Below are 20,042 nucleotides of genomic sequence, written 5' to 3'. Positions count from 1 at the left end.
TCCCTCCCCCAAGCCAGTGTCCCTCCCAGGTCAGTGTCCCTCCCAGGTCAGTGTCCCTCCCCAGGTCAGTGTCCCTCCCCAGGTCAGTGTCCCTCCTCCAGGTCAGTGTCCCTCCTCCAAGTCAGTTTCCCTCCCCAGGTCAGTGTCCCTCCCCAGGTCAGTGTCCCTCCCCAGGTCAGTGTCCCTCCCCCAAGCCAGTGTCCCTCCCAGGTCAGTGTCCCTCCCCAGGTCAGTGTCCCTCCCAGGTCAGTGTCCCTCCTCCAGGTCAGTGTCCCTCCCAGATCAGTGTCCCTCCCCAGGTCAGTGTCCCTCCCCAGGTCAGTGTCCCTCCCAGGTCAGTGTCTCTCCCCAGGTCAGTGTCCCTCCCACAGGTCAGTGTCCCTCCCAGGTCAGTGTCCCTCCCCCAAGCCAGTGTCCCTCCCCAGGTCAGTGTCCCTCCCCCAAGCCAGTGTCCCTCCCCAGGTCAGTGTCCCTCCCCCAAGCCAGTGTCCCTCCCAGGTCAGTGTCTCTCCCCAGGTCAGTGTCCCTCCCACAGGTCAGTGTCCCTCCCACAGGTCAGTGTCCCTCCCCAGGTCAGTGTCCCTCCCCAGGTCAGCGTCCCTCCCCAGGTCAGCGTCCCTCCCCAGGTCAGTGTCCCTCCCAGGTCAGCGTCCCTCCCCAGGTCAGCGTCCCTCCCCAGGTCAGTGTCCCTCCTCCCAAGTCAGTGTCCCTCCCCAGGTCAGTGTCCCTCCCCAGGTCAGTGTCCCTCCCAGGTCAGCGTCCCTCCCCAGGTCAGCGTCCCTCCCCAGGTCAGCGTCCCTCCCCAGGTCAGTGCCCTGCCCCATCCATGCAGAGTGTCCATGACCCAGGCTTGGGGCCTGTTGCTGCAGGTCCCACAGAGGTAGCTCCGGACCCGCGCCCCGCCCCCCGCTCTCCGCACAGGCTGGGCCTCCCTGTTTTGAAGTGTCCTGATGTTTAAGTCGCACACGGGGAGCTGGGGGCGCTGCAGTGTCCCCAGAGAGGCCTTCCTCAGTGGCTGGGAGAAGCCAGTCCTGAGGATGCCAAGGGAAACCTGTTTCCATGGATTCAGTGCCCACCCAGGGCTGGGCTGGAGCCAGTGGGAGGAGGCACAGTCCTCACCCGCCGGCCCCAGTCCTCGGCCAGCGGCCTGGCCGTGCTCCCCAGCGGCTGTGCTGTCAGGTGCGGGGCCCTCCTGGACCCTCAGCCCCGCCCCCTGCCCGTCCCTGCGCGGTGGCCTCGACTCTAAACCAGCTTGGTTGTCTTCTAGGACAAGTGCTATTTATTTTGGAGTGGTAGTAAAAAGGGCTCAAAGGATAAGGCGGCCATGCAGGCCTGCTCTGAATCCCTGATGACACCAGGCGCCCCCAGCGTGGTGCTGCAAGAAGCCAGACTCTAGGTGGGTACCGGGCAAAGCCTCGCGCCGGCCAGGCCTGCCGCAGTGCGGTCTTCCACCCTGGGGCGGCCGTGCGGCGGCGGCACGTTGGGAAGGAGACCCAGGCGGGCCAGCCGCTCCTCACACCGCCCCCTGAAGTGTGCCAGCCTGCAGGACCCGGGAAGGCAGGGCCGCCTGGGGCGGACACTTAGCGGACCCCCAGGGCATCCTGAAGGTACAGGGACCCCTGTTTGAGAAGCGTCGGCCTAAGCCTGGGAGGACAGGTGAAGAACAACTGTCAGGAGCAGGCAGCGCAGCGTCAGGAGCAGGCAGCCCGCGGAGTCGAGTTCCAGGCCAGCAGTGAAGGACGTTTAGCCCTTAGGGGACGCGCCCACACGGAACCCCTGGTGGCTGGCCTGGAACTCGGCTTTCCCTGCGCCCTGGACCCCCACGCTCTGCCCGGAGGAGCAGGCTGCCCTGGGGCTCCGGGTGCCTCAGGCCCCTCCCCGAGGGCCGGTCTCAGAGCTCGTCCCTGCAGGGTAGTGTCCCTGCCAGGGGGGTAACGGAGAGCCGCGGGCGCTGCAGCGTGGGCTTGGCGGCTGAGTCACTGCGTCCCGCCTGGGTGACAGCTGCTATTTCAGTCTCTGGGAAGTGCCCCACCCTCACACCAGGCCTTGCTGGGCTCCCAGTTGCTGCCAGCCGGGTGAGGACAGCTCTGCTGGCTTCAGTTGCCGGCCAGGAAGGAAGTAAGCGGGCAGTGGCATCGGGGCGGGGCCCGCGCTCTGCAGGAGGGACGGATGCCGAGGCCCAGCTGGCCGGGCTCTGCCCACCCGGGAACAGGCAGGTCTGCACTTGTCCTGTGGGTGTCCTGTGGGCCTCTCCTGCCTGCCTCCCCTCCGCAGGAGGGCGTGGTGTTGGGGACAGGCAGAGGTGCCGGCAGTCCCTTCTCACACAGGGGGAGCAGCGGCTTGGGGTCCCCGCGCTGCCCCTCCCTGGACAGAAGCGGTAAGGCAAGACCAGCCTGGGGTCGCCCCTTGATTTTGCCAACAGAACCTGGTTCTCAAGTCACAGGGAAGCGCTTGGTCTGGAGGGCCACCCCTGCCCCAGAAGGCAGCCTGACCCGGGGCGCCTGGTCCCCTCCTGCGTGTTTAGGGAATGCAGTGTCCTCTGGGAGCCGAATCCCTTCGGGGGGACTCCAGCCTGACTGAGACCCACCAGGGAGGCCCATGCTTTGCCCTGCACCTGGGCTCGGGGTGGCCCCAGGAGGCTGCCTTGCTTGAGAGAAGGGGAAGCAGGGCCTCCACTAGCCCAGGAGGGGATTTTTAAATGACTAAGAAAGGGACAGCCTCTGGGCAGAGGCTGGCTAAGCAAGGCTGGCTGCCCTTGTGCAGTCCACAGCCTCGGCAACCGACAGGGTGGCCTTTCGGGGAAACGTTCTGGGCCTTTCTTATGTTCTCATTGCTTCCTCTCAGCCCAAGGCTCTGTCCACTCAACGGCGGAGACGGGGAGGGGAGCTGGAGGAGTCTGCTTCAGGGTCTGGCTCCCGTGGTTGTGATTCAGGCTGTGCTGGACCCCAGGAGGGAGTTCCCTTTACTTCTGAGACTCTCTCAAGGGCCTGCTCTCGTGGTGGCGGGAGAGGCTGGCGTGCAGGAAGTCTTGGTCTGCCTGGGAGAGGAACCCGGGTGCCAGGCCCCCAGGGCTTCCTGAGGCGCAGCTGGCGGGCACCCGGGGTTTCCTTCGCAGGCCGGCTGAGGCCCCGGGTCACCCCACTGCCACCTCTTTCCTGATTTCTGACTCAGACCTTTGAGTGTGAAGCTGGAAGCTCTCGAGTCCCTCGCCGTCTGCAATCTCTCCCTCTTCCAGTCCCGCTGTCCCGCCCTGCAGGACTTTCCGCCCCACCAGGCGTGCATGGCTGTGAGCCCCGGGGCCTCGCGGGCTAATCTGAGGCTGGGGGCTGTGAGCGGCCTGCAGAGCTCCCTCCCGTGGCTGGTGGGGCAGGTGCCCGGGCGCAGTGCCGCCTGGGGCTGTGCCCGTCTGTTGAGGGGCGCAGGCCGCGTCCAGTCTGCGAGCAGATGGCGTGTCCCCTCTGCATTAGGCAGGCCTCTCTGGGCCTCGGTCTCCCCATCTCTGAAGGGGTGGGGCAGGGGAGCTGGCGTCCCCGAGGGGGGAGGGCCTTGGTGACAGGTTCCAGCCTTGGCGGGGACGGTGACCAGCTCCCCTCTCTCCACAGGGCGGCCCAGGGGCTGCTCGGCCAGACCGGCCCCCCAGCCCCTGCACCCCGCTTCTCCAGGACTCTCTCAGCAGCCAGCCGGCCAGCCTCCCGGCCTGAGCCCCCGCCTGACCTCACCCTGCACTCGCGTGCCCGGGCGCAGACACACTCAGGGATGGCGCCATGCTGAGGGCTGCAGAGGCTGTCAGGAAGCCCCTTCTGGATCTTCTCTCCAAGTGACCATGGCCTGACCACAGGTGCTGTGGACGTGGTCCCTCTCCCGGGAGAGGCTCACTGGGCCCTGGGCTGCCCCTGCTGCTCCCTGTCTTCCTCAAGCCAGCAGGGTACCCCGCAGCCACGTGGCCCCTGCCGTGGAGGACTGGCCTCCTGCCCTGCGGGCCTCCAGTGCCAAAGCCAGGCCTGCAAGGCCGCGAGCCTCGGCTCCTGCCTGCTGGGCTGGGCCGGAGCAGCTTCTCATGGGCCTCAGGACCCAAGGGGCCCCCAGCCCCTGCCCTGCCACCTGCACCGGCCCTGGGCTGGGTCCACGCACCCTCTGCCTCCAGCCCAGGGCGCCCTGTGTTCTGAGCCGGCCCCTCCCCCGAGCTGCCCCAGGCCCCCAGGTCAGGTGCCAGGCGGAGGTGGGATGGCCCTGGGGCTTGTCCGCCCCGGCACCTGGTCTGGTGGGGAGGTGCACCTGCCCGGTGCCCTGGTCCCCGGGGCCACCCATGTCCCTTTTCTACTGGAAGAGAAGTGGGTGGCATCATCTTCTGAAACTGATCACTGTGGAAGCAATAAACTTCTGTGAGAGCCAAGGCTGGAGTCTGGAGTCAAGTGCCTGGGCTGGGGCCAGGGCTCCGGGCTTGTACTGCTCAGTGCTGCCCCCTGGTGGCCCCCCAGAGCATCTGTGGGGACCAGGCAGTGGCCGCCTCCATTGCTGTCTCTGGTCTACTGTCGGATCCCGTCCCCCTCTGGGGTCCCTGGCCAGCACCTTCACCCCGTGGTCTGTGCACAGGGCCGTCAGATCGTCCTGGGCTCTTGTCACCCTCAGGGCAGGCGGGAGGAGGGAGGCCCCCGTAAGGTCTCCTTCTTAGGGTCAGATGGCCACAAAGGACAGACTCACCCACCTGGTGTTGGCATTGTAGAATAAAACCGTTCCGTCGCTGTGAGACATGCCATGTGCATGTGAGTGTGTGAACGCACGTGTGCACACGTGCATGAATGTGTGCGTGCGTGTGTGTGTGCGTATGAATGTGTGTGCATGTGTACATGTGTGAGTGAATGTGTGCATGTGTGCGTGTGCACGAATGTGTGCATGTATGCACGGGTGTGTATCTGTGTGTGCACATGTGAGTGCATGAGTGAATGTGCATGTGTACACGTGAGTGTGAATGTGTGCGTGTGAATGTGTGTGCATGTATACATGTGTGCATGAATGTGTGTGTACAGAGTGTGCATGTGTGAGTGCACACGTGTGAGCATTTGCTTGTGTGTGAATGTGTGCTTGAGTGTGCATGTGAATGCTTGCATGTGAATGTGTGTGTGTGAACGTGTGTGTGAGTACATGCTTATGCATGTGTGCTCATGTGAATCGAGTGTGTGTGCATGTGAACGTGCATGCATGTGAATGTGCGCATGTGTGCACATGCATGTGTGAATGTGCATGATGTATACATGTGCACGTGTGTGTACACGTTCATGAATGTGTGTGTGAATGTGTGCATGTGTGCACATGTGAATGTGAATTGAGTGTGTGTGTGCATGTGAATATGGATGTGTGAGTGTGAACGTGTGTGGGAGGTGTGTGTGTGAACGTGTGTGGGAGTGTGTGCTTGTGCATGCGTGCTCATGTGAGTGTGAATTGAGTGTGCGTGTGCATGTGAATGCGCATGTGTGTGAATGTGTGCATGTGAGTGTGAACATCTGTGTGCGTGCTTGTGAGTGTGAACGTGTGTGTTTGCGCGCGTACAGCCCCGTGAACTCCCATCCTAGACCCCGGCAGCCACGGCCCCAGTCAAGACATAGACCCGTAGGCCCCTGTGGCGAAGCCCTCCTGCCGTGCTCGGCTCCTGGTGACCGGCTGGCCTGGCTGTTCCGGAAGGGTCACGGGGATCCTGCAGGCAGCCCCTGAGGACTGGCTCCTGCCGGTGGCTGCAGGCCTATGGGGCACGTCTCCCGTGGGGTCCAGCCACTCACTGGCCACGGGCACTTAGAGAGTTTTGGCGATTCTGAACAAAGCTGCTGTGAGCACTTGGGCCAGCTCTGGTGCGAATGTGCGTGTTCCTGTCCTGAGCAGCTCCCTAGGGAGGGCTGGCTGGCGCGGCGGCCACCTGTCTGACCAGGAGGAGCTGCTGGGCAGTTTGTTCAGCAGCCGGGCACCCCTGCACCTTGGCACCTGGTTCCTGCCGTTGGCAGTGGGATCCCATGTGGTTCCGACTTGCTGGAGGACGCCCCTGCGGAGAGATGAGTGGCCTTCCTGCCCCTGCCGGCCTCCGTCCCCGAGCAGGAGTGCAGAGGCTGGAACAGCCCCGTTCTGTCCTGGGTCCTGTGTGGGCAGAAGCACGAGAGGCCCCCTCCCCGCAGGTCCGTGGCCAGGAGAGGATCCTCTACCCCAGCAGCCTCGAGAGTGTCCCTGATCTGCCATCAGGGTGTCTTCACGCACCTGTCCCCAGCCTTCCTCCACATCTGCTGAGGGACCAGCGGCGACCACCGCCTCACACAGGAAGTCATTGCCCGGATTTGTTCTGAGCCCTGGGTCCCCCTCTGCCCCTGAAGCACACCCCCAGCCCTTTTTATTTTTTGAGACAGAGTTGCTAAGTTGCTGAGGCTGGCCTCAAACTTGTCATCCTCCTGCCTCAGCCTCCTGAGCCTCTGGGATCATAGGCACGAGCCACCACATCAGGCTGTTACCCAGTCTCTAGATTTGTTTCTAAACCAGCGTCTGGGGTCCCCTCTGGTGGGACTGAGGTCAGGAGGGTCCTGCTCAGCTGTAGCAGGGTGGGCAGGAGGGCTGTCTGCTGCCCAGGCCACGTGAGGGTCCAGGCTGCGAGGGCTTCCCTCAGCTCCTGTTGGCTCCCTGGAAGGCCAAGTCCCCTGTCCCCCTGTCCCCCAGGCTGGTCATTTGAGCACTGCCAGGAGGCCTTCCACTCCCTGTGTCCAGGAGGCCTCAGCCCTGCACTCTGACCGAGAGGCGGGGCCTCCCGCAGCATCCCCTGCGCGCCCCGGGTGGGTGCACGTGTCCCGGGACCCCCGCTGCGCGTCCTGTGTGAGCCTCTTGCTTCTGAGCCTCCTTCCAGGGTCGGAACTCCTGCTACCACCTTGTCCCTCAAGCCAGCCACAGTGAGGACGCCGCCATCTGTCCCCAGTCGGAGGCACAGGCTCTGGGGACACCTGCAGGGTCAGCCCTCGGGCTCTGTCATGGTCCCCAGGGACCTCCTTTTATCTTATTTTATTTTTTTGGTTCATGGTAAACAGATGGGGTACAACTTGCGTTTCTCTGATTGTACAGGATGTAGTCACACCTTGTGCGACACACGTGCACAGGGTGTCCACCATCTTTCCTCCCCCCACTCCCTTCCCTCTCATTTCCCTCTACACTGTCCAACGTTCCTCCATTCTTCCCTTACTCCCCTCCCCCTCCCGTTATGTATCATCATCCATTTATCAGAGAAATCATTCGGCCTTTGGTTTTTTGGGCGTGGCCTATTTCACTTAGCATGATATTCTCCAACTCCATCCATTTACTTGAAAATGCCATGATTTTATTCTCTTTATGGCTGAGTAATATTCCACTGTGTATATATACCACAGTTTCTTTATCCATTCATCAGTTGAAGGGCATCTCGGTTGGTTCCACAATCTGGCTATTGTGAATTGACCTGCTGTAAACATTGATGTGGCTGTATCTCTGTAGTATGCTGATTTTAAGTCCTTTGGGTATAAACCGAGGAGTGGGATAGCTGGGTCAAATGGTGGGTCCATTCCAAGCTTTCTGAGGAATCTCCACACTGCTTTCCAGAGTGGGTGCACCCATTTGCAACCCCATCAGCAATGTATGAGTGTGCCTTTTCCCCACATCCTTGCCAACACTTATTGTTGCTTGTGTTCTTGATAGTAGCCATTCTAATTGGAGTTAGATGAAATCTTAGGGTGGTTTAAATTTGCATTTCTCTAATTACTAGGGATGATGAGCACTTTTTCATATATTTGTTGATCACCCATAGCGCACCACAATCAAGTGGGGTTCATCCCAGGGACGCAAGGGTGGTTCAACGTCTGGAAATCAATAAATGTAATTCATCACACCAATACTCTTAAGGTTAAGAATCGTATGATTATTTCAATAGATACAGAGAAGGCATTTGATAAAATACAGCCCCCTTCATGCTCAAAACACTAGAGAAAATAGAAATGGTAGGAACACACCTCGCCGTGGTAAAGGCTGTCCATGCCAAGCCCACAGCCAGCGTCCTTCTTAATGGAGAAAAACTGAAAGCGTTAACTCTAAAATCTGGAACAAGACAGGGACGCCCTCTTTCACCACTTGCATTCAACATCCTCCTTGAAATACTCGCCAGAGCAATTAGACAGACCAAAGAAATTAAAGGGATACAAATAGGAAAAGAGGAACTCAAGCTGTCACTATTTGCTCATGACATGATTCTATATTTAGAGGATCCAAAAAACTCCAGAAAACTTCTAGACCTCATCAATGAATTCGGCAAAGTAGCAGGACACACAATCAACATGGAGAAACCTCAGGCAGTTCTGTTCGTAAGCGACGAATCACCTGAAAGGGAAACGAGGAAACACGTCCCGTCCCTTCACAACGGCCTCTGTAAAATGGAACACGTGGGCATCGGCCTCCCCAGAGGTGCAGGGCCTCCTTTCTGCTGTTCAGCCCTCAGGGCGACTCCCCCTCCCTCCCGCTCGTCTCCTGGGGTCCCACCTGGGAAGGGGGTGCCTGTGCGCATCTGGGGCCCCGGGCCCTGGGCCAGAGCCCTTTGCCAGGACCCTCCTTGGAGGCCTGCCGCTGGTCAGAGCGGGGCCACGGAGCGGCAGGTCCCGGAGCCCTGGGCCCTGCCCCGTGACGTGCCCTGGGCAGGAAGCCGCAGCCAGGGCTGCCCTACTCCCGTCCAGCCAGCCGCCTCCCCCAGGAGCCCCCGGCCTCTCTGATCACGGAATCCCCCGTCTTTTGTGCTTTGGGCCCCAGGTGTCACTAGAAGTCCCAGAACATCAGAGGTCTAACTCGGGTCCCCATGGCCCAGACCCCAAGGACCCTGGCTGCCGCCACGGGACCCGGGCACGCCCTCCGGTGTCGCTGTGCTCCTGGTCCTGCCCACCTCGGTGTGCTCAGGGCACTTGCCAGGCACCCACGAGGTCTGCCTCGGAGGGCTCCACCCCCGGCTCCTGCTGCTGTGGGGCCTTGGACAAGTCACACGACCTCTCTGGAGCCCCCATTTTCTCTTTAAAACAGCGGGCATGCCTGTAATCCTAGTGGTTTGGGAGGTCAAGACAGGAGAATCACAAGTTTGAGGCCAGCCACAGCAACTTAGTGAGGCCCTGTGTCAAAATTAAAAATCTTAAATGGTGGGGGATGCAATTCAGTCAGTGTCCCTGGGTTCAGTCCCCAGGAGCCCTCCACCCCCCAGACACGGCGAGTCAGGCCACTTTCTGGGGCCGTGGAAGGGCGGGCCAGGGACATGGACGGGCTGGAGGGGCCTGCAGGTGGCTGAGGGCCTCTGGGGCCCTGCCTCTCAGGCTCCACATGCAGCAGGAGGAGGTGGCCATCGCCAGGGCTGTCCCTGCTTACGCCTCCGTGGCCCCTCGCCAGGCTGCTGCTCGGTCTCCCAGCCGCCGCGTGTGTCCTGTGCCACCCAGTGTCCACCCAGCAGCCTGAGTCCTGTCTCCTCTGGCCACAGGGCTGGCTGCTGGGCAGTTCCGGGACTGGCCACTGGGGGGCGAGCCATGCACACGGTTGCTCAGCGGTGCCTCAGGGGTGGACGGTTTGACGGTTTCTTCCCACGCCGTGGGGTCAGCAGCCTGCTTGGGACAGTGTGTTCCTGTGCGTGTCCCCCACCAAGGCGTTTCCTGAATAACCTGGACTTTCAAAGGGGCCTGGAAGCAGGGTTCACATCCAAGTGTGCGCGATCATGCAGGGGAAGGGGCTCTGGCCTTGGCCACAGGCCACCCGCCAGCTCTCGCTGCTGGGCTGACCTTGCTGGGCGGCCATGGGCAATTCATGACCTCTCTGAGCCACCTGCTGCCCACCCACGAGATGCGGCAACCCCGGGGGCAGGACAGGGCGCGCCTGGAGCCCTCACAGAGGGGCGACCCTGGCAGGGGTGGAGGTCCAGACCGGCCTCTGAGCTCTGCTGTCTCAGCGGCCTTCCCTGCTGCGTGGAAGCTGCCTGGCTCCGGCGTCACCCCGAGCATCCAGGACATCGCCAGAGTCAGGCCCTGCGCTCTGCCGCTGGCCGGGGTGCCTCTGCAGCTCGCCCTCCGAGGTTGGCTCGTCACTGTCCGCGTGGGTCTCCTGGGCCGGCTGGCCAGCAGGCTGAGCTCGGGCACGGCCACCAGGGGGCGCCGCCTGGGCGCAGGCCGAGTGGATGACAAGTGGAGGTTGGCAGCGCCCTCCCGTCGAGGACCCGGCTTGCCCACAGGCGGGCCGCAGATGTGCTCCGGTGGGGTCATGGGCCAGCGGGCCCTGGGTGACCCCTGGCGGGAGGCGGGTGACCAGGGCTGGCCAGGGCCGCACCGGCGGCCCCCTGCCCCGTTCCGGCCCTCCCTGCGCTGCGAGGTCTGCGTGGTGGGTGGGGTGAGTCCAGTGCCCCCTCTGTCCCCGCGAGGTCCCCCTGCGTCTGGGGCAGAGGGGCAGCCGGGCGGGAAGCTTGCGGCCTGTCCCGCTGCTGGGTGGCCGTTCCCGGACCCCACACCCGGCGCCCAGCCAGGACCCAGCCCAGGAGGGCGGCTCCCCAGGAGGAGGCCACAGGAGCCCAGAGGACATCGGGCTCATTCCAGCCAGGTCAGTGGGGAAGAGGAGCAGGGACAGCAGGACGTCCACAGACAGTGCTGGGCACCGAGGATGCCGGGGGGGCAGCAGGGGAGCAGGCCTCCCCGGGTCGGGCCAGGCTGGGCTCCCTTCTGGAGGCTGGGGCCTCGAGTCTGCAGAGCCTGCGGCACATTTGCCAGGGGCCTGGGGCCCAGTGGACTTGGTGGCATCTGGAAGTCCGCGGCAGGCGCAGGCGGGGCCAGGCCGGCCAGGCTCCTGTTTCAGGAAGCAGCTGTCCGGGTGTGCTGGCCGCTGGCTGCCGGCCGGGCGCTCGTTTCTCTGGGGCAGGTTCCTCCACCTCCGCAGGCTCCGTGGGGAGGGGCACATGCTGTCCCCGCCCGGGACAGCGCGGCAGGTGGCCCCAGGGTGGCCTCTGCTTCCCTCTGCTCCTGTAGCCGCCCGTCTGCCCCACCCTGGCCACAGGAATGTCCTCCATTTCAGGGGACAGGGCTCTGGACTCCGCTCAGCCTCCTGGCTCCTGCCTGGGGCCAGAAGGCCCCGGGGTTGCCATAGCTGTCTGCTGGACGTTGGTGCAGGCAGTGGGCAGCAGCAGGCTGGGGCCAGCACTGGACTAAGGAGGCCAGGCCTCTGTGCCCTTCGGGTGGTGGCCTTGGCCCTCCTGTGCCTGTGCCCACCTCTGCCCAGAGCGATTCTGGCTCCTGCTGCCCCCACGTTGTCGGTCCTCGCCAGGAGGACGTCTCTTGCCGTCAGCCTGAAAGTGGCTGGAGTGACCTTCGCCTGTGGGCTGACTGGGTGCAGCTTCCGGCGCCGGGACGTTTGTAGAGGCCCTTGCTCTGTCCAGCGGGGTGAGCTGCCACACCAGCGTTGGGGTGGGCCTGTGGGGGTGTCCGCAGAGGGACCCAGATAGCCCTGCGGAGGCCACGGGACAGGCCCACCCCCAGGAGCTTGCTGGGCAAGTGGCCGCAGCTGGCGTCCAGGCAGAGGTGAGGGTCCAACCCGCCCAAAGTGGGCAGAGCACTGGGGGCTGCCAGCCCCCCACAGCGGCACCTGCGTCCCGTTTTATCTGGTGCTGGCGATGAACCCAGGGCGCTGAGCCCCGAGCCTCGTCCCCAGCCCTTTTTGTTTTATTTTGAGACAGGGCCTCACTGAGTCGCTGAGGCTGGACTTGAACATGGGATCCTCCTGCCTCAGCCTCCCGAGCGGCTGGGATCACAGGTGTGGCCACCCTGCCTGGCCTTCAGATCCCTTGATGGGGTCTGAGCAGGTCCTGGGTGTGAGAGCCAGGCCCACAGGCCGTGTGGGCAGAGGTGGGCAGGGTGCAGGGCCCTCCCGCACGCTCCCGGCCGCCTCTGGGATGGGCAGCTGGCTTTGCCCCCTCATGCCAACTGCTGCCTCCTAGAAAGCAGGTCACTGTCACCAGATCTTCCTTTTAAAAAATGTATTTCACACGAGAAGGTGTATTTTTAAAATGTGAAATCTCCTGACTCTTAATTATCGGCACTGAATTCCAATTAAAATTGTCCCGTGTGGCCAGCAGAAGGGGGTGGCCAGGACTCAGTGCTGACCGCCCACGCCCTTGCTCTGGCTATGGATCCACAGGCACACGGGGCCATGCTGCCTCTCTGGGGGCATCCTGGTGACTGTCCACCAGCCCTGTCCACTGAGCGAGTCTGTCCCCCAGCTGACAAGGTGTAGCGCCTAAAACGCTAGATCCAGGTCTGTGATTAATAGCTGTGTGACCTTGGGTGAACCACATAACCTCTCTGAACCTCGGCTTTCTTACCTGTGAATGTGATCAGTGGTCTGTGCCCCCGGAGACCCTGACCGTCACCTTTTGGGCACGTCCTGGCCCCCTGGTGTGTGGCGGGACCTGGCTCCTTCTGGCCTGCAAGCTGAGCCGGCATCGCTCTCTGTCCACGGGCCGGGGCATCTAGTTGCTGGTCACACCCGTGAGGCCTGGAAGCCTGGCCGCCTGGGACACAGGACATCCCCAGGGCCGACTCAGCGGGGGCTGCCCCGAGACGGTGACCACAGGAGGGCTGTGCCGGCCGCACCTGGGCCCCCAGAATGCCTGTCCTGATCCCTGGACCTGTGGACGTGCTGCCCTGCTGATGTGCTCGGTCAGGGTCCTGAGGCGGGAGGGGACCCTGGGCCACCTGGTGGGTCCTGGCGAGAGGGAGGTGGAGGTCAGTGTCGGGAGCCGCGAGGGAAGCAGGCGGGGACTGTGGTGCTGGAGGCCCGTGGCCTCCAGCCCAGGAGAGGCGGGCAAGGATCTCCCCAGAGCCAGCCGGGTGGCCGACAGCCACTCGGGACTCCAGACAAGAGGCCGACTGTTGATCTAAGCCGCCGAGTCTGAGGAGCTCTGTCAGCTGTCCCAGGAAGCCGGGGACGGTGGCGCTGACCGCTGGCACGCTTAGGGGCACGTCTGCCAAGGCCTCGTTCACACGGCCCAGGTGGTGTGAAGTCGTGAACCTCCCCAGCCTACAGACGAGAAAGCTGAGGCACAGAGAGGGTGGGAGACGGTCCCAGGTCACACAGCCAGTGCTGCGGGCGGACAAGACGCCTCAGAACTCTGGGGCCCGTTCCTCGCTCTTGGGAGCCTGGGCGATGCCGTGGGTTCCTGCCGGCCGCCCTTCCCTCCACCGCCCCACAGAGCTGACCTCCTGGGCGCCATGCCCGTCCGTCTGCACTGTGGTCACACTGCCCTGCTCGCGGGTGCCGCCTGACGGCATCCCTGGTGTCTGTGCCCCTGCCCCCCCGGCCACTGGGCACGGCTTTGTCCCTGAGGGGCGGGACACGAGGTCCAGTAGCCGCTTGCCCCTCCCTCGCCAGCATGGAGGGGTCCGGTCAGCAGGTCCTGGCGGGCAGACGGCGGCCCCTGCAGAGGAGCTGTTTGAGGGCCGGGTCCGCACCCCGCGCATCGTGACCAGGAGACAGTGTCCGCGGAGTGGACCCTCGTCACCGGGCGATGGTCTCCCGCTGCTTCCGAGACGTCGAGGCGAGGCCTCTGCATTTGTCGAGAGTAAACGTCGGCCGACGTCCGCGTGGGGCCTGCGGCCCTTCCCCAGACCATGGACGCCGGGGCAGGGGCTGGGCAGGGTCCCCGGCGTGGGAGGCCAGCTGCTCCGCGGGCCCTGCCACAGTCCCACTGTGCCCGGCTGGCCTCCCTCTGCCTGCCGTCCTCAAGGCACCCTGTCCAGCGGGGACAGGCCCTGCCTCTGACCGGCGTGTTCCATGCACTGTCCAGGCCCCGGCCACTCCTGCTTGGGCAGCTGGGAGCCACACTGGGGGGACCCTGGTGTGTGTCTTCCGGAAGCTGCTTCCCAGTGGGTCTCGGAGGCCCACGGTGAGGACGTCACGGCGGGCATGGCCGGCCCAGCGACACCTCCTGGGCACAAACGCGGCCCCCGCGCCCGAAGGAGAGCGGCTCTGCCCAGCGCCGGGACCCGGGTGGGCCAGCACCCTGACTTCCAGTGACACCTCCTCCTGGCTCGCGACCCGAGCCTCGGTTTCCTCCTCGGAGCCACGCGGGGGCGACTATCAGGGCAGGCGGGGACGGGCCAGGCGAGGGCGCCCGGCCTGGGCTGTGGCCAGGTCCCTCCTCACACGCAGCACAGGCCCGTGTCCACCTGCACCTGAGGAGATCAGAGTAGAGAGGGAGGAAACCGCCCGTTGCCGGCAAGCGGGGCTCTGGCCGTCGGGGCCTGCGGAGGCCCCTCCTGAGCCCGGCCCACCTCCCGACAGTGGGCTAATGTCCTCTGGCGGACAGGCACTGACAGCGAGTCCTGCTGGGGTTGGGGACGGTGGGAGGTCCCGGGTCAGCACCTCCCCACGCAGACCCAGGCTGGCAGAGCGCCGGGAGGAGGCTTCCTGCGCGGCCAGCGCGGGCGGAGAGCAGGTCCGCGGGGCAGGCCCACCTGGTGGGTTCCTCCCTGGGGCAGCCCTGCTGAGGCCCAGGCGGGTGGTCCCTGGGGTAGAGTGGACAGAGGTGACCTCGCTGTGTTCCAGAGCCCAAGGCAGGGGCAGGGCCAGGTCCTCTCTCCTGGGCCTCTCAGGCCACTCTGCCCGCCTGTCAGCCGCGCCCACCCCGGGCTTGGACGTGGGCTGCCCGACTGCATCTCCAGGGCGAGGTGTGCAGGCGACACGCACGCGCAGCCAGGGACACGGGCCGGTCCCCAGGCGCGATGACGCCTGCCCCACGGGCAGCCCTGGCCCACTATCTGAGGGAGCCCAGGGGGGACACTGTCCAGGCTGGAGATGTGGCTGAGGCGAGACTCGGGAAGGGTCCCTTCCAGCGTGTCCTCGGCACCGCTGGCCTGGTGACGTCCTCAGGATGGTGCGGGGTGGGGACAGCTGGGTATTTGCAGAACGGGGCTCTGTCCCAGGACCCTGCTGGGCACGGGGGCCGGCAGATGTGTGTCCAGGCTGGCGGCCCCGACCTGGGGCAGACGCGCCCGGGACGTGTCTCTGTGGCACATGCGGCGGGCTCAGGCCTGCTCCCCCACCCAGAGGTGGCCGGGCAGAGCTGGCCACCACGCCCACCTGGACAGGGTGGCCCAGGTGAGTGGCGGTTGCGGAAGTCAGGACCAGGCTCGTTGCTTTGAGCCTTTGTGCAGCACAGCGGTGGCGGCACTGGCAGAAGGTCTGGGTGACTTGGTGTTGTTAACTCCTGTGCGTGAGGAACCGAGGCCCCGGCAGGAGGAGGCCCTGCTGAGGTGGCTCCCAGCCATGAGGACCGGGCCGCAGAGGGACGGCTTCCAAAGGAAGGGGCGCTGGCGAAGGGGTACCGGTGCTGGCCACAGGAAGACCGAGGCGCCCCAGGCCCCGGGCTCCCGGCAGCCCCCAGAGCCTCTGTGCAGCCAGCCTCCCGGCCTCCCCAACCTCCCCCCGGCCTCCCCGGTCTCCCTCCCCAGCCCGCGGCCTCCCTGCCGAGCGCCCTGCCAGGCCCCGGCAGCTCTGGAAGACCCTGTGTCCCACCCAGCAGCCTCACTGCCACTGCCGCAGATGCTCGGCAGAGCAGGCGGTCACTGGGCCGTTTGTCCTCTGGTCGCTCTGTCAGTGCGCAGCCCGAGCTGGCGCGGCCTTGACCCATATGGCCAGGGCCGTCCATTGAGGAACCAAGAGGCCTCGAAATTGACTTTAATTGAAGGGGTGAGCGGCCAGGGGCTGGCGGGCTGGTTGGAGGAGAGGCCAGGGGAGGGGGCCACTGTCCCCTGGGGCGGGCAGCACTGGCCGCAGTGCCTGGCTGCTGCTGTGGCCACGGCTTGCCCTCCAGCCGGGCCCTGGCCGTGAGGTGCAGTGCAGCCCGCTGGGCTTGTCCGAGCTGCGACGAGCAGCTCCCGTCTCTGGGCCTAGAACCGCGGTCAGCGCTCGCGCGGTGTCGACGTGGGTCAGCGGGGGCTCGGCCCCTGCCTCTCACTCAGACGGGGTGGATGGAGCATCCGGGACTCAGAGCCCTGTGCAGGGCCACCAGGGCAGGGGCAGGAGGGGCCCAAGGACCCAGGGCCCATGTCTGGGCCGGGCTCCACCCCACTGCCCACGGCCGGGCACTGGTCCCAGGGCCCCAGAAGCCCCGCTGGCCCTGCTCGTGTCTGTGGGCCGGGCAGGGGGAGGGGCTGCGGCCACCCCTGGCGGGCCAGGCACTGGGAGGCCCTGGCATGTGGCTGCCAGCAGGAGAGCCAGGTGGTCCTCATGGAGCGAGCTGCGACCTCCTGGGACCAGTGACCTCGGGCCGGTGGCCGGTGCGTGCGGGCACTGCCCTGTGTGTGGGCCTGGCAGCTGCCCCCTGGGGCCACCCACTGGATGCCAGCAGCAACTCCCCGCGGTCGGGACCAGACGTGTCCCCAGAGGCAAAGCTGCCGGCCCAAGGAGCTCCAGGGAGATGCCGGAGACGTCCAGCGTGGGAACCCAGTACGTGTCTCCAGGACCGTGTCCTCCGAGCGTGGCCCCCGCCGCGTCTCCCGTTGGAGACGGTGTTAGACGTGCAGGTTCTCGGCCTCCCGGGCTCGCCCGCCCCCGTTCTCCCGAGCACGCTTGGCGCAAGGAGCCCAAGCTGGTCACGCAAGCAGGCGGGCCCGAACCCACGCCCAGAGTGCAAGAGCAACCAGGGACGCGGAGGGTTGCGGCCGGGCGCGGTGGCCACGCCTGTGATCCCAGCTACTCGGGAGGCTGAGGCGGAGGCTGAGGCGGGAGGCTCGTGAGTTCAAAGCCAGCCTCTGTCTAAAACAATAAAAAATAAGACACAGGAGGGCTGGGAGGCCAGTGGCGGTGTCCCCGGTGCAGCCCCAGGGCCACCGCCCCGAGCCCAGGCTCCTGCCCCTGCCCTGGGCGGCTCGTGAGTGCCACCGTCTTGTGAAAGGGCTCGTCAGGGGCCGGCTGGCCGTCACCACGTCCGATCCTCGTGGGAGAGGAAACGGCCTTGCCGGCTCCCATGGGCGCCGGGCCTCTGCTGCCTGGCCAGCTGCCCAGGAGCCAGCGAGCTGCCAGGCTCTGCTGAGTGTCCCGGAGCCGGCAGGCAGCTGGCCCTCTCCTGCCCCGGCAGCGCGCTGACGTGGAGAAACCGAGGCCAGGACACTGAGCGGCCGGCCTGAGGGTCTGGTCTGTGGTCACTGACCTTCCTGGGCTGGAGCGCCGTCTGGCTGGCCCAGCCTCCGTGGGGTCTGACAGAAGCCAGGCGGAGAATCTGGCTGTCCTGGTTGCCCCGTCCTGTGGTCCTGGCCAGCAGAGCGGCACGTTTCCATGAAGAAGTCCCCATAAGGCGAGGCCCAGGCCCAGAGGGGTGAAGACACTGTCCAGGATGCACAGCTCCAACCTGGCTCACTGCCTCCAGGAAGCCCTCCAGCCTGCAGCATCCCCAGCCTCTACAGGTCAGGGCTCAGGGACAGGTCACCAGGGCCCCTTTGTCTTCTGACCCTAGGAGGATCTGGCAGCCGCCCTCCCAGGACCCTCCGGGCAGAGCAGAGCACCGCCCTCTCGCCTTCGGACCGTCTGGGCGGAGACACCAGCTCTGCCCACAGACCGGAAGCCGGGAGGCTCCAGCCGCCTGAAGGAGCAGCCGAAGGACACGGCCAGCCGCCCGGCACAGCGCCTGGACAGGCACCGCTCAGGCGGCACTCCGCCTCTCCCAGTGTTGCCTCCCCTGTTTTACAGGTGGGGAAGCCGAAGCACAGAGAGGTCGTGTGATCGGCCCAAGGTCACACAGCTGGAAAGAGGAGGAGCCCAGATGTGATTCCCTCCTCCAGCCGAGAAACTCAAACCGGACTAGAGTCATGGCTTCCCAGGGCGAGGCGTGGACAGGGCCAGAGACCCCAGCCACGCCCAGCCTTCCTACTGTGGCTCCTCCTGGGGGGCTGGCAGCTCTCAGCCCCTCAGCCCAGGCCCAGGAAGGCCGTCGCTGGGGCTGCTCTGGAGGCGGGGCGGGAGGGACCGGCCAGCGCGCGGGCAGATGGAAAACAGTGCTCCTCGTCCCCGGGAGGGGCGGCCCCAGCCCAGTGGCCCACCAACAAAGCAGCTCCATTGTGGACGGGGCGCAGGGTCAGGGCACAGTGCCCCCGGCACTGCTGGGCGGCCTGGCCCGGGCTGACCCGCTTCCTCCTGCCCAGGGCCCGGCCCTCGCAGCTGGGCTGGCCTCCAGCCAGTGCCCCCTCCCTGCCCAGGACCCTGAGGACTGCGGCTCCCGCTCGGAGGCCCCTCCAGGAAGTTGTCCCCATCCCTCCGACCGTCCCTCGCCCCCCAGCCGCTCCCCTTCCGGCCCCTCCGTGACCCGGAAGTGCCCCAGCTGGCCGCGGGCCCCCCAGGAGGCCCCACTCGTCCAGCCGCTGTGAGCAGCATCGGGGGCCGCTGTGCATCGGTTGCTGGGGACCCTGCAGCCAGCTGGACGGACGTTCTCTGCCCTCGAGTGTCCCACAGTCCCGTGGGGACAGATGTGCAGCGACCCGGGTCCTGCGCACTTGCTGCACACCAACCATGTGCGGGGCCTGGGCTTGAGCGCGCCGCCAGGGGCCTCTGCGTCGGGGTGATAAGAGACCGAGTTCTGCAGGCCCACAGGTCACTTCTGTGGGGACAGCTGCTGCCCTGGAGGGCTCAGGGCCTGTCCTTCCTGCCGGCCGCCCCCGTCTTGATGGCAAACGGTTCTCTTCCATCTCAGCATCTGCCAGGGGGGAGGGGCTGGCCCCGCCCCTCCAGGAGCACATGACCAAGGCTGGCCAATCAGACCTTCCCACTCTGGGCCACAGTCTCCGCTTCAGAGGATGGTCACGTGATCCAGGCAGGGCTCAATGACATTAGTCTGGGCACAGCTGAAGGAGAGAACTCTTTCTGGTGGGGGTTGGCAGGCCGAGGCGATGCATGCCTGGGTTTCCTGAGAGTAAAACCAACCCAGAAGAAATGGAAAGAATGAGCCCCTGGATCCAGCTATGCCTGAAGCTCATCCAACTCCTGGGCTTTTCAGTGACATGAGCCAATAAAGACTTTCTGTTGCCTCGGCCGCTTTGAATTGGGATTTTTATCAGCACCAAGGGCTCTGACTGATAAGTAGACCTTTCCTCTCCCTTCATCTTATGAAACAGAAACCCCACTACCACAGGCATGGAACCAGCAAAATCAACTTCCCTGCTGTGCGGTGGAAACGGGCGGGTCCGGTGCCCCGAACCTTTCTGTGAGGACAGTGGCCCTGCTGGCTGACCTCGCCTCCTGAGCTGCAGCAGGAGCCTCTTAACTGCCAGCCCTGCCCCTCAGGGCTTCTGAGGGCCGGCGCTAGGCGGCCGGGTGGGCATCTGGTGTCTGGCCGGGCCGCCCTCTGCTGGCAGCTGGCCCGGGCTGGGGTGGTCGCTTGCTGTTCCCGTCCGCGGCTCCTCTGGGGCCTCGCGGTTGGGGCTTCTCCCTGGGCTGCGCGGCCATCCCTCCCTGCTGAGGACGGCTCTGAAGAGGGCAGGCCTGGGGCCGCACCTGGGGGGTGCGGGCTCCGTCTGCAGGCGCGGTCGCCCTCCTGGAGCCTGCCCGTCCCTCGGCTCACTGCCCGGCCCTCCTGCTCCGGAGTCCAGGTCCCCGCTGTCCCGCCCCAGTGCCCTGCCCGTCTGTGGCAGGAGCCATTCTGTGGGCAGCACAGGCCCGGCCCTGGTCTGCCCCTGGCCAGCCTGCCTCGGTCCCCTCAGCCGGGGTGGACAGTAGGTGGACCTGCACGTCTGGACGCCCAGCTCGGCCCTGTGGATGCGGCCGTCGTTATTTTCCCAAATGCTCGTCGCGTGGGGTGAAAAGCAGCCGGGCCTCCTGTGGAGGCTCTGAGCACTCAGCAGAAGGGACAGGCCACCTGGAAGGCGGGGACAGTGTCCAGGCAAAGGTGCAGAGCCCGAGCCACCCGCCGCTGCACCAGGTGCGAGAAGAGCCGCCTGCTGGGACCCCAGCAGAGGACCCACGTTCGAATCCCGTTTCGCTTCAGCCTCTGGGCTGACCCG

At 65.2% G+C, this 20,042-nt stretch overlaps 1 protein-coding gene and 1 long non-coding RNA gene across 2 annotated transcripts in view; both read left to right on the top strand.

Moving 5' to 3' along the window:
- The window catches only part of LOC306667744 (scavenger receptor class B member 1-like), a 29,937-nt gene extending 26,192 nt beyond the window's left edge, over positions 1 to 3,745 (top strand). Inside the window, 2 exon segments of the mRNA XM_079150482.1 lie at positions 1,268 to 1,396; positions 3,603 to 3,745. Coding sequence (XP_079006608.1) covers positions 1,268 to 1,396 — 129 coding nt within the window. The 3' untranslated portion in view covers positions 3,603 to 3,745.
- A 12,528-nt stretch (positions 3,746 to 16,273) lies between these two features.
- Positions 16,274 to 19,074, top strand: LOC306667758. Its single transcript, XR_013765637.1, has 2 exons — positions 16,274 to 16,807; positions 18,368 to 19,074. It is a non-coding gene; the product is annotated as an uncharacterized lncRNA (long non-coding RNA).
- The last annotated feature ends 968 nt before the right edge of the window (positions 19,075 to 20,042 follow it).

Source organism: Sciurus vulgaris (assembly GCF_902686455.1).
Source record: "Sciurus vulgaris genome assembly, chromosome: 8".
Taxonomy (NCBI): domain Eukaryota; kingdom Metazoa; phylum Chordata; class Mammalia; order Rodentia; family Sciuridae; genus Sciurus; species Sciurus vulgaris.
The sequence above is the reverse complement of the archived record's forward strand: the minus strand, read 5'-3'. Positions and strand labels throughout refer to the sequence as shown.